Source organism: Ceratosolen solmsi, unplaced genomic scaffold (assembly GCF_000503995.2).
Source record: "Ceratosolen solmsi marchali unplaced genomic scaffold, CerSol_1.0 scaffold1, whole genome shotgun sequence".
In the NCBI taxonomy this organism is placed as follows: Eukaryota; Metazoa; Arthropoda; class Insecta; order Hymenoptera; family Agaonidae; genus Ceratosolen; species Ceratosolen solmsi.
The window spans coordinates 6,796,507-6,809,497 of NW_011948415.1; the positions used below are offsets into that span (position 1 = coordinate 6,796,507).

A 12,991-nucleotide genomic window follows, 5' to 3' on the forward strand; every position below is an offset into this window, starting at 1 on the left:
ATAAATTCAGACATTTTTTCACATTTTTAAGTGTACGGAAATTAAATTTGTATTATAAAGAAAACGTATGGTCCATTGGGCTCCACTTTGTCATAAATCTTTCATATAATATAATAGTAGTTGAAACCACTTATAAGCTCTAAGAACACTGCGTTTGACAATCGTAAGGAAGAAAGAATAATAAATGTAAAGTTCATTGATCTCAAATGCCACATTAAGCATTGGCAAAAATAAAAGATGAAAGTCACTATTGCATCAACCCTTCTTTGAATGATTATATGCACTTGTTTAGAGAAGTGTTTCACGCTCCTTTCACACCAGTTAGAACGACAGAAATTTTTTTAAATACAATTATTTTCAGTTTGGTACTTATTCCGTATCTTCGTGACAATGGTCATCTTCGCAATACAATTAGGAAAAAGATGCGCATCCCTCCAGTAAACTTTTCTTTATCGCTCAATAAGTTAACATTCATTCGGGATTTTAGAACATTACCGCTTTCTTTGTTATCCATTTACAGTAACGGTTACATTTCAATATTGTGTCCATAATAGTTTTCTTCAATAAAAATATAAACCATACAATGAAAATCGTCAAACTCAATGCTTTTAGGTCAATTTACTTGGTACTTGTGTACATGGTTTTTTTCTTCTTAAAGTGTTGTTGAATCTACGTATATGGTGTGTTACGCGTGAATACGCAGGCGCGCAATTAGTCTCTCATGGAGACACCATAACGTGAGCCATTCTATAATACTTGAGACTATAAATGGCGTGTAAGGGTAGCTCAGAGCCTTACACTCATACCGATGTTCTATTATAGGTTACGTTTTGTGGCATGTCTATAAAGCCATCATCACTCCATTCTCCTACCTTAAAATCTACTTCCTTCCGATTAGACATCTTACAGGAAGTAATCTGGCGTTCGCCTGGTGACGTGTGGCTCTCCGCGTCTGGGTGCTGGATCGAACTGAAGGCTGCAGTAAGAAATTACACAATATACAATCAATGTACAATCCGCCGTGGATATTTTCAATTTTAATAAATGAATTCTCATCGTTGGTACTTACAATGAATATTTTAAAGCATCGTCTAATTCCATGATCGCAGCTTGATTGCCACAGCGATAACAGTAATTAGGTGCAGAAAATATAGTCACAACATTGCGATCGTGACACCTGCGAGGACAAATTTTGTAATAATAATAACAATGATGACGATGATGATAATAATGACAATCAGAATTTACTGTTCATATGACTCAATTTTTGTGGATATAAATCAACTTTTTATATTACCAATTATAACCTTCCATGACCAATTGATGAGCTCGTGATACAAGTGTTAAACCATTAGAATGATTAAATGTTTCTGAAATGTCTTGACCAAAAGTATATCCTGCTCCTCTGGGAGAAATGCCCCATCCTCCTCTGTCATCTGGATCTGACCATAAAAGATCACACATAGGTCCCTAATAAAACATTGATATTATTATCATATTGCACTTTTTATATACGCAATGAAATATTGGGCCATTTACTTCGTGTGGTACTTCCTGAAGACGATCTAATGCACGAATATGATCCAATGTATCGATAGAAGGAGAAAGTCCACCATGTAAACAGAAAATCTGACCATCTACAAGTGCAGTCAGAGGTAAGAAGTCAAACAAATCTGTGAAATACTTCCAGACGCTGGCATTGCCATATTTACGAAGGCATTCATCATAGAATCCATAGACTTGTGTAATTTGTCTCGACTCGTGATTACCTCTCAATATGGTTATTCTTTCTTTGTATCTCACCTAATAGGAGAAAGCATATATAAATACTTGGATATTTTCATACATTTGCTAAAATCAACTAAAATCAAAGCTCACTTTTAATGCTACAAGAAGAGTAACTGTCTCAACAGAATAATAACCACGGTCAACATAGTCACCCATAAATAAGTAGTTTGTATCTGGTGATTTTCCACCTATTCGAAAGAGTTCCATTAAGTCATGGAACTGCCCATGGACATCTCCACATACTGTTACAGGACATTTCACCTCTTGCACGTTTGACTCATTGGTTAATATTTCTTTAGCCTAAATAAATTATTTATAATTTAATGGATTACATAAATAAAATACATAATTATGTTTGAGTATTATAAATATGTAATTTTAAATATGTAATATATATATATATATATATATATATGCAAGCATGAATACATGCAGGCATATACACTTATGTATATGCACAAATCTATGTAACTATGCATGCATACATATATGTATATATAAGATGTAGCGGTGAGTCATTTTTAATCTGAGAATCAAATTGTATCAACACATCTATAAATTATGAAGATATATTTTTTCTGACTCACTTGAATTGCAACAAGAAATTCTATACTTCTAATCAAATTAATTATCCTGTTTATAAAGAATCAGTGATTATGACAATGCACTATCAAAAATTAAAAGAGAAAACATTTTAAAAAAGAAGTTTTGTGTGTGTGTGTGTGTGTGTGTGTGCGTATATATAATCCATGCATGTATATACACACATGTGTAATAGTTAGTGCATTCACCCATTACAGTTAAGTATTATTAATTGGCTCATGACACTTGTGTATCTTATAAAATCTCATTATGCTTGTGGCAATTATTATTTCAATATTTAATATTATGTCGTTATTACTGGATATAGTGATATTCAAGAAGAAAAAAAGAAAACCAGAAAAGAAATAGAAGAAAAATCACGCAAACAAATTGTAAAACTGGTCTTGCACTTTTTCGCGGTCGACCTTCAAAGGAAAAAAATGTTGAAGTTTTATCGACGAAAGATGAGAAAAGTTCTTGAAAGATGAAAAGATTATAGATTAAATAGAATGCAGAAGAAAATAAAGAGGTAAAGAAAGCGAGTAAACTATTCATTAATGATTGAGAAGAGAAAACAAAGCCTTTGGGGTAATGTCCTTTTAGGTAAAAGCACGAATAGCCCAATCCACCCATTTTTTTCATGCAGCCGAGGAAGCAAGAGAGAGAGAGAGAATGAGGGAGAGGCAGGCAATGGAAAGAGGGGAAATCGACCGGCGGACAAGCGGAAGCTAAAGAAAGCAGGGCAGCCGTAGGGCAAAAGCGTCTCGAGGATGAGCTTCCGGTGAAATGAGGACTTACCTGGTCACACAGAATTTTCACTTTATTCTCTGTCAATTGTTTGCATTCATTCAATTGTTCTATCCACTGGTCGAGATCTTTAAGGGACGCCTTCTCCTCCATCGTCGGGTTTTGCGCAACGATTTTGAACACGTTTTTGACAATTGCTCAGTTCATGTAACGACAGGAGTGCCGGCGATTAGCCCGTTTCGCCGCAACTAAATCATCCGCTTTTGCTTCGGTTCCTTAGCATTTGCCAGCTCCGCTGCTTTCGACACACAAATACCCTGGATATTGTTCACACATTCACAAAATGGCCGACTCGCGCTCGCGAGTGATACCTCGCGGTGACGTCACACTTAATTCTGGCTTCTCCGTGGCCGAGTGGCTCTGCTCTCGCAGTCCTCGTTGTCGTCGTCGTCGGCGTCGTCGTCGTCGTGGTCGTCGTCGTCGTCGTCGGTGGCGGCAGCGGTGGCGGTAGCGGCGGCAGTAGAGGTAGAGGTAGTGGTGGTGGTGGAGGTGGAGGTGGTGGTGGTGGTGGTGCTGATGGTGCTGGTGGTGGTGGTGGTAGCGGTCGTAGTGGTGGTGGTAGTGGTAGTAGTAGCGGCGGTGGAGTGGTGGTGGTAGCGGTGGCGGCGGTGGTGGTGGTGGTAGTAGTGGCGGTAGTGGCGGTAGTGGCGTTGTTAGTAGTGGTGGCGATGGTGCTGATGGCGGCGGTGTTGGAAGTAGTGTAGTAGTGTAGTAGTAGTAGTAGTAGTAGTAGTAGTAGCGGCTACGGCGGCTGCGACGTTGGTGATGGCAGCCACCGTTTTTCCTAATGCTTGGCCAGTAGTTGGGCAGAGGCACGTTCAGCCGCGTTTACAATGTCGTCGGTCGTTTTCTTCCTGTGTTGTGAGAGCCCGATTCCGGGTTTTGGGAATCTCGAGCTTTGCCCCCAATTTTTTCAACTTTCGTCCGCTAGTCGAAGAGGATTCGCTGTCCTCGAATGGACGAGCATTTTCTAGCTGCAGAGGAAAATTCATGATTCGGTTAGCGCTTGCCTATGCCGCGTTTTCATTGCGAGCTTAGGATTGGTGGATAATTGAACTTTCCCAGTGCATCGGCCAATTGCGCGCTTACCGACATAGACGGCCGATAGTCTCAGCGTCGATGAGTTTTTTTTCTAAAACGCCGTCTATGCATTATGTGATGTACCCAATGCACAAGAACCGAACACATTGCGAAGTTCTGGAGTTGAGATGAAAACAATCGGAAACGAATGCTTTGAGCGTTACCGTTCCGTAACTGGGAGCGCAAATCGACGTCGAGGCGAAAGGAATAATCAGGCTAATTTTCTTTTTGCTTTCTAATTGAGGAAATTAGCCGGGGAAACGGATGCAAACACTTATCGCGCGTACTTTATTTTCAGGGATTTAAAATGTTCGATCTCGATATAATGTCTCGAAAGTTATTCCCTCGCGAATGATTTGCATATTAATCTTAAAGGTTTAGATACAAATCCGTTGCTTATTTAGTTGATGATTTGTCTATTGATGTTGAATATGAATTATAGGTTGTTATACGTTTGATTATGCTTGATAGTGAATTCGAATACGCGCTAATATATAATCGATACATCTTTACTATTTAATTCGAATTCATTTTAAATGCGGCCCTGTTAATTATTATGATTTAATATTCGTTTACATTACGAGTAAATTTTCATAAGGAATAAATGACTTTTCAACATTCCTTCGTCGTTAACAGCATAATATTTCTTCTCTCCGCGACGTGCGTAAAATGTATAGCCGGAATGACACTTCTTTCTTTTGAATCTTTGGTACATCTTGCCTCGTGATATAGGAAAGTACATAATAAAATTTATACGAATACGACGACGGATTACCCTTTTAATTTATTTTTTATCATTTTAAATCTCATCATAGCCTTCAGAATTTTAACTTATAATTCAAATTTCTACTTTGTATAAAAAGTAGAAATTAGTCGAACGTAGTCAGTTATCTTAATAATAAAACCGTATTATTTATATTATGGGAAGCAAATCGTATTATGCGACGTTTATCTATCCAATCAAAGGTTTTAATGCCTAATGAAGCATTTCCATTTTATTTATGTTAATATATAAATAGCATTTGGTACTTATTGTAACTTTATGATTTAATCAACAAGCGAGTGGTAGATAGCTTATACATTTACGCTCACAGGCGCATATAACGGGATTAGATTTTTCTAACTGTACGATAATATTCATCGGTATATGATAATATTTAATTAAAATACTGATTACAACAATACTATCGGTATTCTAATTATGAAACGTTAATGAGGAGAATTCTTTCTATGAAATAAATATCTTTAAAAATTCCAACAAATTTGAAAAAGTATTTATTCAATTTCCTTAATCATTCAGCAATTTTCGAATAAATCTCCCGATAATACACATTTCGACATATGAATTTTTATACCTCGATGTACATAATAAGCAATAGCTGAAATGACCGAGTGGTTATTTTTCAATTAATTTTGTTGACACAGTTGTTCACGTGCATGATCATACGTTATTATTTTATGTACATAATGCGAGCAGAAATTAGCGGTAATGTTATTCAAATATATTATATTACGTTTATTTAAATTTATATAAGTTTCCATATTACATACGATTCTCATCTGATAACAGTATTTTACTTTAGGTATTCTTCTTTTGAATGACAATTAATTTTTTAATACATTACCCGTTCATTCACGTAATTCGTTGTGCTAATATTTACAACATTTGTAAATATATAAATATCTGTGCGTGCACATTAAGTCTTATAATATACATTAGATCTTGTCAAACTTACTAGATTGACAAACTTATTGAGAAAGCTTACCGTCCAATATTCTGAAAATTTCGTCGTTTCACGATAAAATTAGTTGAAATCTAAAAACGCCACAGGTAAGCTTGAGACAGTGAGGGTAGGTGTACTAAAATTGTTGATTATTCAATAATGTTAGTGTGCTTGTAAGGAAATTAAATTTAGGTGTCATACATCATTTCACGGCTCAGGTGATTACGTATGTAAGGTTAATCATAAACAAGGACAGTAATTGATAAAAATTATATGAAAACACGAATGAATTTTGCCAATCAAATATTAAGAAAAATTAAAAGGTATAAAATTTATACTTATATGCTCGTTGTATTCCGTAATGCAAAGCCCATATTCGGCAGCATAAGCCTACCGTTAGAATTTATTAAATTATACAAATGTCAAGCTACCGTCTAGGTAATGCAAGTGAATTACAAATAATTAACATTATAACGTATTATATTAAATTTTGTTGCATAATAGTTGAACGTGACGCGCGCGTTACGCATGCGTGCGACTTTGAATAATCAATCACCGCCTAAAAAATTTATCGCTAAGAATATATCATCTCGCAGTGAATTGGAACTTTAATGATCGACATATATGATTTCTTTTTAATAAAGTAAAACTCGATAGTGACACATGCTAGTTACAGGCACTGCTGATCAAAAGTCTAGCAAACTGAAGTCACGTCTGCCGTTTAAGCTATTCTAAGTTACTGCGTTATTATAAATGCAGTAAGCATTTCTCCTAATGAAATGCAATAGACATTGGCATAAAGGCTTGTGAGATTTATACTACGATTAAATAGTAATTTTCATGATAGTTGTAAAATTAATAAATTTACACGTAATGGAGAAAATAATCTCATCAAATGTATATTGAATCAAATAAGAAAAAAATTTCATACTAATCTGTTTAGTAATTATGAGTAATAATAAAATGAGTAATAGTAAAATGAGAAATAATGAGAAATTTGTCGGGAATTTTATATTTTGTTATACTAAATATCATTCGAAATACCAAGCATAAATAATTTATAAGGCGCTCATATATTTTTATTATGAAAATTTCGTCTTTTCGCAATTAAACTGTCCGAGAATTATGTAATTATGTATGCACATAAATAAAGACCATTCGATCGTTGTACAGCTTTTTAGATGTTATATATATATATATATATATGTGTGTGTGTGTGTATGTTCTGCTTATTTACCTTTATTTTGATTACTAAATTTTGGCGCCTGCTGATCATCGGTAATTCCGTCTATCACAAAGGAATATAATATTAGTACTATATACATGCCAACTCATATTGTGCAAGTAAATAAAGAGTGGAAAATAACAAATTTATTTAACATGCCACTGATTCGTGAGTGATGTTAACCGTTTGGGATTGAAAACAGTTTCGATTGTATTTCAGTACTTACTACGTAGTGCACTATATTACATATGTTTCTGAGGCATAAATCAAACTCTACTATACAATATTATATATATTATAAATAGTGTACACGAATGAAATATGATAATATTTTTATTTTTTTTATAAGGAAAGAAATAACTTTTTCGTACTAACAGATTTAAGATTTAAGAGGACATATTTTGTTCATATATAATCAACGTTTTCATACGCTAAACTTCGTTAATTGCCAATGAATCATAATTGGAAAGCCGAGCTCATTAAGTTTAACATCTTCTTCAAGGCCCTTACATCTATCTTCAGCGTTTCAAAGTCTGTTTCCATTAATTTAATAATCAATTATAAAACTCGAATCGAGCTTCCATGCAATTGATTCTTCAACCAAGCGTAGCTATCCAACATAATAAAAAACTTTCAGAATTTAAAAATAAAAATTTTTATTACAATGCCTGACAGAACGGTCCGAGGTGTATTAAGAATAATGCACAATATATCAAGCGATCCGCATTAAAATAGAAAATTGCGAATTCAGAGATTATGAGTAATCGAAGAGGAATCTTAGTGCTTTAGTTCCTTTTTTCGCGAGCAATATATTTGGCAAAGCGATTCGAAAGAGCTTCGTTTAATGTATCGCATATCTCGTAAAAGACTGTCATTGATAAATTGATAAATTTTCATATTAAATTGCATGCTGAATTAAATTGAACGCTATTTAATGTATAAGAACAGTTGTAATAAAGAACTTTAAACGGAAAGGAAGAAGCAGTACATCATTATTTTGTTTGAGCTTCATTGGCGAAAAGGGACAAAGAGTATCGCGAGCACTTACCTCCAGGTGGCTACGGCCATTCGGCGGTCCCAATTACGTACGACGGGCAGAATTAACCATTGGCTAGTGGAATGGAGTATTTCAGACGACAGGGTCGTTCTACAATGGCTTTGACTGACTAACAGCCGAGCAAAATCGAAATGGAAATGAAAATTATTTTTATCCTTTTTCTAGCTCTCGAGTTGAAAACGCATATGCGGCTTTAACTCTTGGTAGTAAGTTTTCAAATGCATTATTTTCAGTGATATTACGTTACTGTCGAAAGTCCTCGACATCTTATGCTTTATTTCCTTATGTATTCTGAATAATGATTATTTAAGATTATAAAAAACTTTTGCTATGTAATTGTTATATTATATCAGTATAATATTGTTTATTAAAAGAATTTTACAAGTCGGTATGTATGTATATAAAAAGTTGTTTTATCATTGAGACACTTTATTTCATTCGATAGTGCATGAAATACTTGTTTGGTGTATAAGATTATAATTAATTTGTTTAAAAAGTATAATAAATGAGTATTTGTTCACAGCAATAGCTTTTCAATTATTCATAGTAATATCATAAATTAAATATTCGATATTAAATGCACACTAGTGTTATTGATTACATAATGATTAAATTGAAGAAACTATTTTTCTTTTCTTTATGCTTTTGAAAGAATATAAAATATCTTTTTACAATCTATTTGCAATAGTATTGTTATTGTGAAGCATCAAATTTTCTTTGTCGTGCAGGTTGATTACAAGAATACTAAAACTTGACAAAAATTTTTTTTCATTCGTTTAATAATAAAATTCGTAGTCGTCTTAATCCTACTTTGTTAAATTTGATTATTTTAGTTAAAAGAGAAAAATCATCTCATCTACATAACGTAGCATCCAACTGCGTTAGCCAAGGTAAAATCAATTTAATTTTTCTTCGATAGTTTGGATCCTTTGTAATGGCGTTGTGCTCAAAATATACTGTTTGTAACTTCTTATTTGATGCTAAATTTTCAACCGTAGCCCAATCCTCGATCTCGTTATTGTTTATCTAAACATTAGAATGTTCGAAAATATTAATTCTCATACTAACATTAGACTAATAATAATGTTTATTTCAAATATTATATATTTTAAAATAATTATAATTAAAGATTGAAAAGTATCGAAAATAAAATTTTCTAAATACATACCCAAAATTCTTCCAATACAGTGAGATGTTCTATGTTTGTGATTTTTTTAATTTTATTATTTGCAACATCAAGAGTTAATATTTTAGGACAGTTGTCAATGCCTTCAATACACGTCAATCCATTTTCCGATAAATATAGCTGTTCTAATTTGTTGAGTTCGGTTAAATTTTCAATGCACACGATTCGATTACTTTGTAAACTTAGTAATTCCAGCTGTTTTAAACTGCTTAAATTTTGAATTTTTGATATTTTATTTTTTCCCAAAAATAAATTTGTTAAATTATCTAGTCCTTCCAAGTTTTCTATTTCTCGAATTTTATTATCTCCCAACTCAAGCATATTTAAATTCTTTAAATGAGCCAAATTTTCAATTTTTGTAATTTTATTGGATGAAATAAATAACTTTTGTAATTTCAATAAATTTGTTAACCCTTCTATCTTCCTTATACGATTAAACGATAAGTCTAACACTCTGAAAATATTATTATTAAATAATACATATTATCTTTAAATCCATGTGCGTTACAATTTATTGTAAACTTACTGTAAATTTACAAGGTTGTCCAAATTTTCTATAACAGTGATTTGATTATCTCGCAATTCTAATTCAACCAATGTTTGCAAACTATTTAGATTTTCAATCTTTTTGATTAAATTCCAAGTAAAGCACAATTTCTTTATTTTAGTTAACGGTTCCAAATTTTCTAATTTTGTCAAACGAGAATGGTTGAAGTCCAATTCCTAAAAATTTTATTATTTAAATGCTTTTGTCATGTGAGACAATTGAGATGCAGGAATTGTTTACAAACTTCGCTTTCCGGATCTATTATCATTATTTTTTCAGCATCTTCCGATTCAGCATTCTCATTATCATTTTCCATATTTATTGATGCTTCGCTCCTGCTATCTTCTGAAAGTAATAAATTTATTCTATAATTTCATAACCTTTTGCTTCATTAATTCTTTAATATTGAGAGTATTGTATGCTTATACAATTGATTGGCTCAAATTCATTCCTCACCATTCATTGACATTTCAATTTCACAATTCAATAAATTATATAGAATATATGACAACGCCGAATACGACTTAATGAAAAAGCTACAATTAATTTTAAAAAACCACTGTATCGCACTCGCGCTTTCTCTCTATACTATTCTTTCTTTACTTTTAACTATTCTTCTTTATCGTTTATATTTACAAATGCACAGTCTTCGACTAACTGTTCATTAATATACGAATGGGTAACCGTGTATTCGCAAATGCACCGTAAATTTCGTTTTCCCTCGAATAATTGTATATTTAACATTACTGGTAGTGTACAAAATGTACATACACGCATAAAGACACCAAACATGCACACAGGATTATTGAAGGGTATTCTCGTAGTGGTAAGTAGAGTAAATGCGTGTGTAAATAAATGCTCGGGGGGGGGGGGGTAATAGTAAAAAATAAAAAGCATAGTTTGACAATACCAATGCAATTTTCCCATTATTTTTCTTCCTAATCGCATTCATTTTAAAGAAAATATACCGAGACAATTGTACATTGTATTATATAAAATTATCGATTGATTTTTTAACTTCTAAACATACTGATGCATTATTGAAAATTAATTAAATTAAACAAAGTAAATTAAGAAACTATTAAATTCTTTTAAGATGCTTATCAATGCTATCATTACTTTTTCTCTTTCTATTTTTACGTTTTTAATGAAGCAACTGCTGTAAATACAAAAAAAAGTACAAATCATCTTCTTACAAGATATAAAGAGAAGTAAAGAGAAAAAACAATTGCACATATGAATATTTAAATTCAAAGGTAGGGAGCCATATTAGTTACGTAACAATGATGTGATGCTTAATAAGCATTTGTCTATAATACGTACGCACTCATTCGAATAAATTGTATGTCATCGTATAATTTTTACATTACGTTGATATTATTTTCGAATTTATTTATACGCGGTCCCATAATATAATGTTTTGCGCTGTCATACTTCTGAAAATACGAGTAGTACATTAGAGATAAAAATGCTACTAGCAGCTTATTATTGTTCAACAACTATGCTCGATTGGCATTCCAAAATAATATGGTCGTTCACCATCCACCTACACGAATAATTGCACATTATTTATGAATAATAAATATATATATATATATATATATATATATATACATATATATGCCACATGTCCGAATGATCATCAGGTAGTGGGGGTAAAGTTCTTCTTCGCTGATGAGTTTCGTAAGCTGACTATTTGCCACGAAGCACTGCTTTATACAATATGTTACGGAAGTCGGTGCTGACCACTCAACATTTTTGTATTTATTCAATCGTTATTAATTTTACAGTCAATGGTAAAGCGAAAAATGTTAAAGGAGACATTTGAATAGTCGATAATTTGATCAGACAGTACACCGAGTTTGCCGGAATTTTACTAAAATAACATTAAAGTTTGGAGTTAATTAGCTTCATTAAACATGCACGTTTATTACTCCAAGAAATGAATGGAATAAATTCGATGAAAATTTTGTGTAAAAGCGACAATGATGCTTTTAATAAAAAAGATCCGCGAACGCAAATTTCATTTCTTCTTTGAAACTATTAAACTCTCGGCTACAAAATTTGTACAATACTCCAATTACATTGTATAAATAATACTTGTGAAAAATTTATTTATATCTATAGATATTTATACATTCATTTATATAAGGCGAGCGCGTGCATTCACATGAATTAACGTTCTGAGCAGAAAAAAATGTTTTACAAATTAATTGCAAAAAAAGAAGTAAAATAAAATTTATAGCGTAAATCAATTATAAATATACTACAAACAGTTCAAATGTTTAATATGAAAAATTTATTCGTATTAAAAAAACTCTTTATTTATAATTTTATTCACAATTTAGTTGCACTGGGAATTATGTAGACGTATCTTCTATTTTTAGACATAATATTAAAACGCTTTCAGCTTGAGGTAAATTCAGTTTCAATTAATATTTAATTAAGATAATAGCTAATTTGTGATAATAACAACTTTTATGATGCATATTATTCTCAATTAAAACTCCGTTTTATTTATTTTCATAACTTTCGGCAATGAGCCGAAAAACTATTTTAAATAAAAATATAATTTTTAAAACCTTAATTATAACAATTATCATTATTTTCAAATTATTTACTATTTATTATATATCATATATAAAATTGATTATTCGTCTTAAGTAAGCCTTATAATTTTCTTAATTATCACAAGTTAGTGAATATTTATTGAATAGTTCATTATAATAATAAATATAATAGTCAACTTAGTTAAAGGATTTAATAGCTTCAAATATTACATAATGATTTTTCGAAATCGGTTGATTATTTATCAATGCTTCAGATTCCTCTTGAAATGTACTTAAAATTTAATGTAAATTAAGTTTTAAAAGGCTTTTTTCCTATTGGTTTTTGTTCTGGGCATTCAATGTTTTTTCAATCCCTTTTTTCTTTTTCTTTTTTTCTGCAACTTGATACAATCTTGAATAATAATAATATACATTTCTTTTATTGT

General features: G+C 31.9%; 2 protein-coding genes across 2 annotated transcripts; both read right to left on the bottom strand.

Moving 5' to 3' along the window:
* mts (protein phosphatase 2 catalytic subunit mts) lies at positions 1–3,646 on the bottom strand. The gene is made up of 6 exons (XM_011507754.1): positions 3,169–3,646; positions 1,879–2,088; positions 1,540–1,803; positions 1,298–1,470; positions 1,070–1,177; positions 1–976 (listed from the first exon to the last, which is right to left on the bottom strand). The coding sequence occupies exons 1-6, from the start codon at positions 3,268–3,270 to the stop codon at positions 904–906; spliced, it is 930 nt and encodes a 309-aa protein (XP_011506056.1). The 5' UTR covers positions 3,271–3,646; the 3' UTR covers positions 1–903.
* A 5,400-nt stretch (positions 3,647–9,046) lies between these two features.
* LOC105368685 (protein phosphatase 1 regulatory subunit 7) lies at positions 9,047–10,593 on the bottom strand. The gene is made up of 4 exons (XM_011507755.1): positions 10,241–10,593; positions 9,976–10,172; positions 9,432–9,903; positions 9,047–9,289 (listed from the first exon to the last, which is right to left on the bottom strand). Exons 1-4 carry the CDS (start codon positions 10,310–10,312, stop codon positions 9,116–9,118), a joined length of 915 nt encoding a protein of 304 aa, XP_011506057.1. The 5' UTR covers positions 10,313–10,593; the 3' UTR covers positions 9,047–9,115.
* Between the last annotated feature and the right edge of the window lie 2,398 nt (positions 10,594–12,991).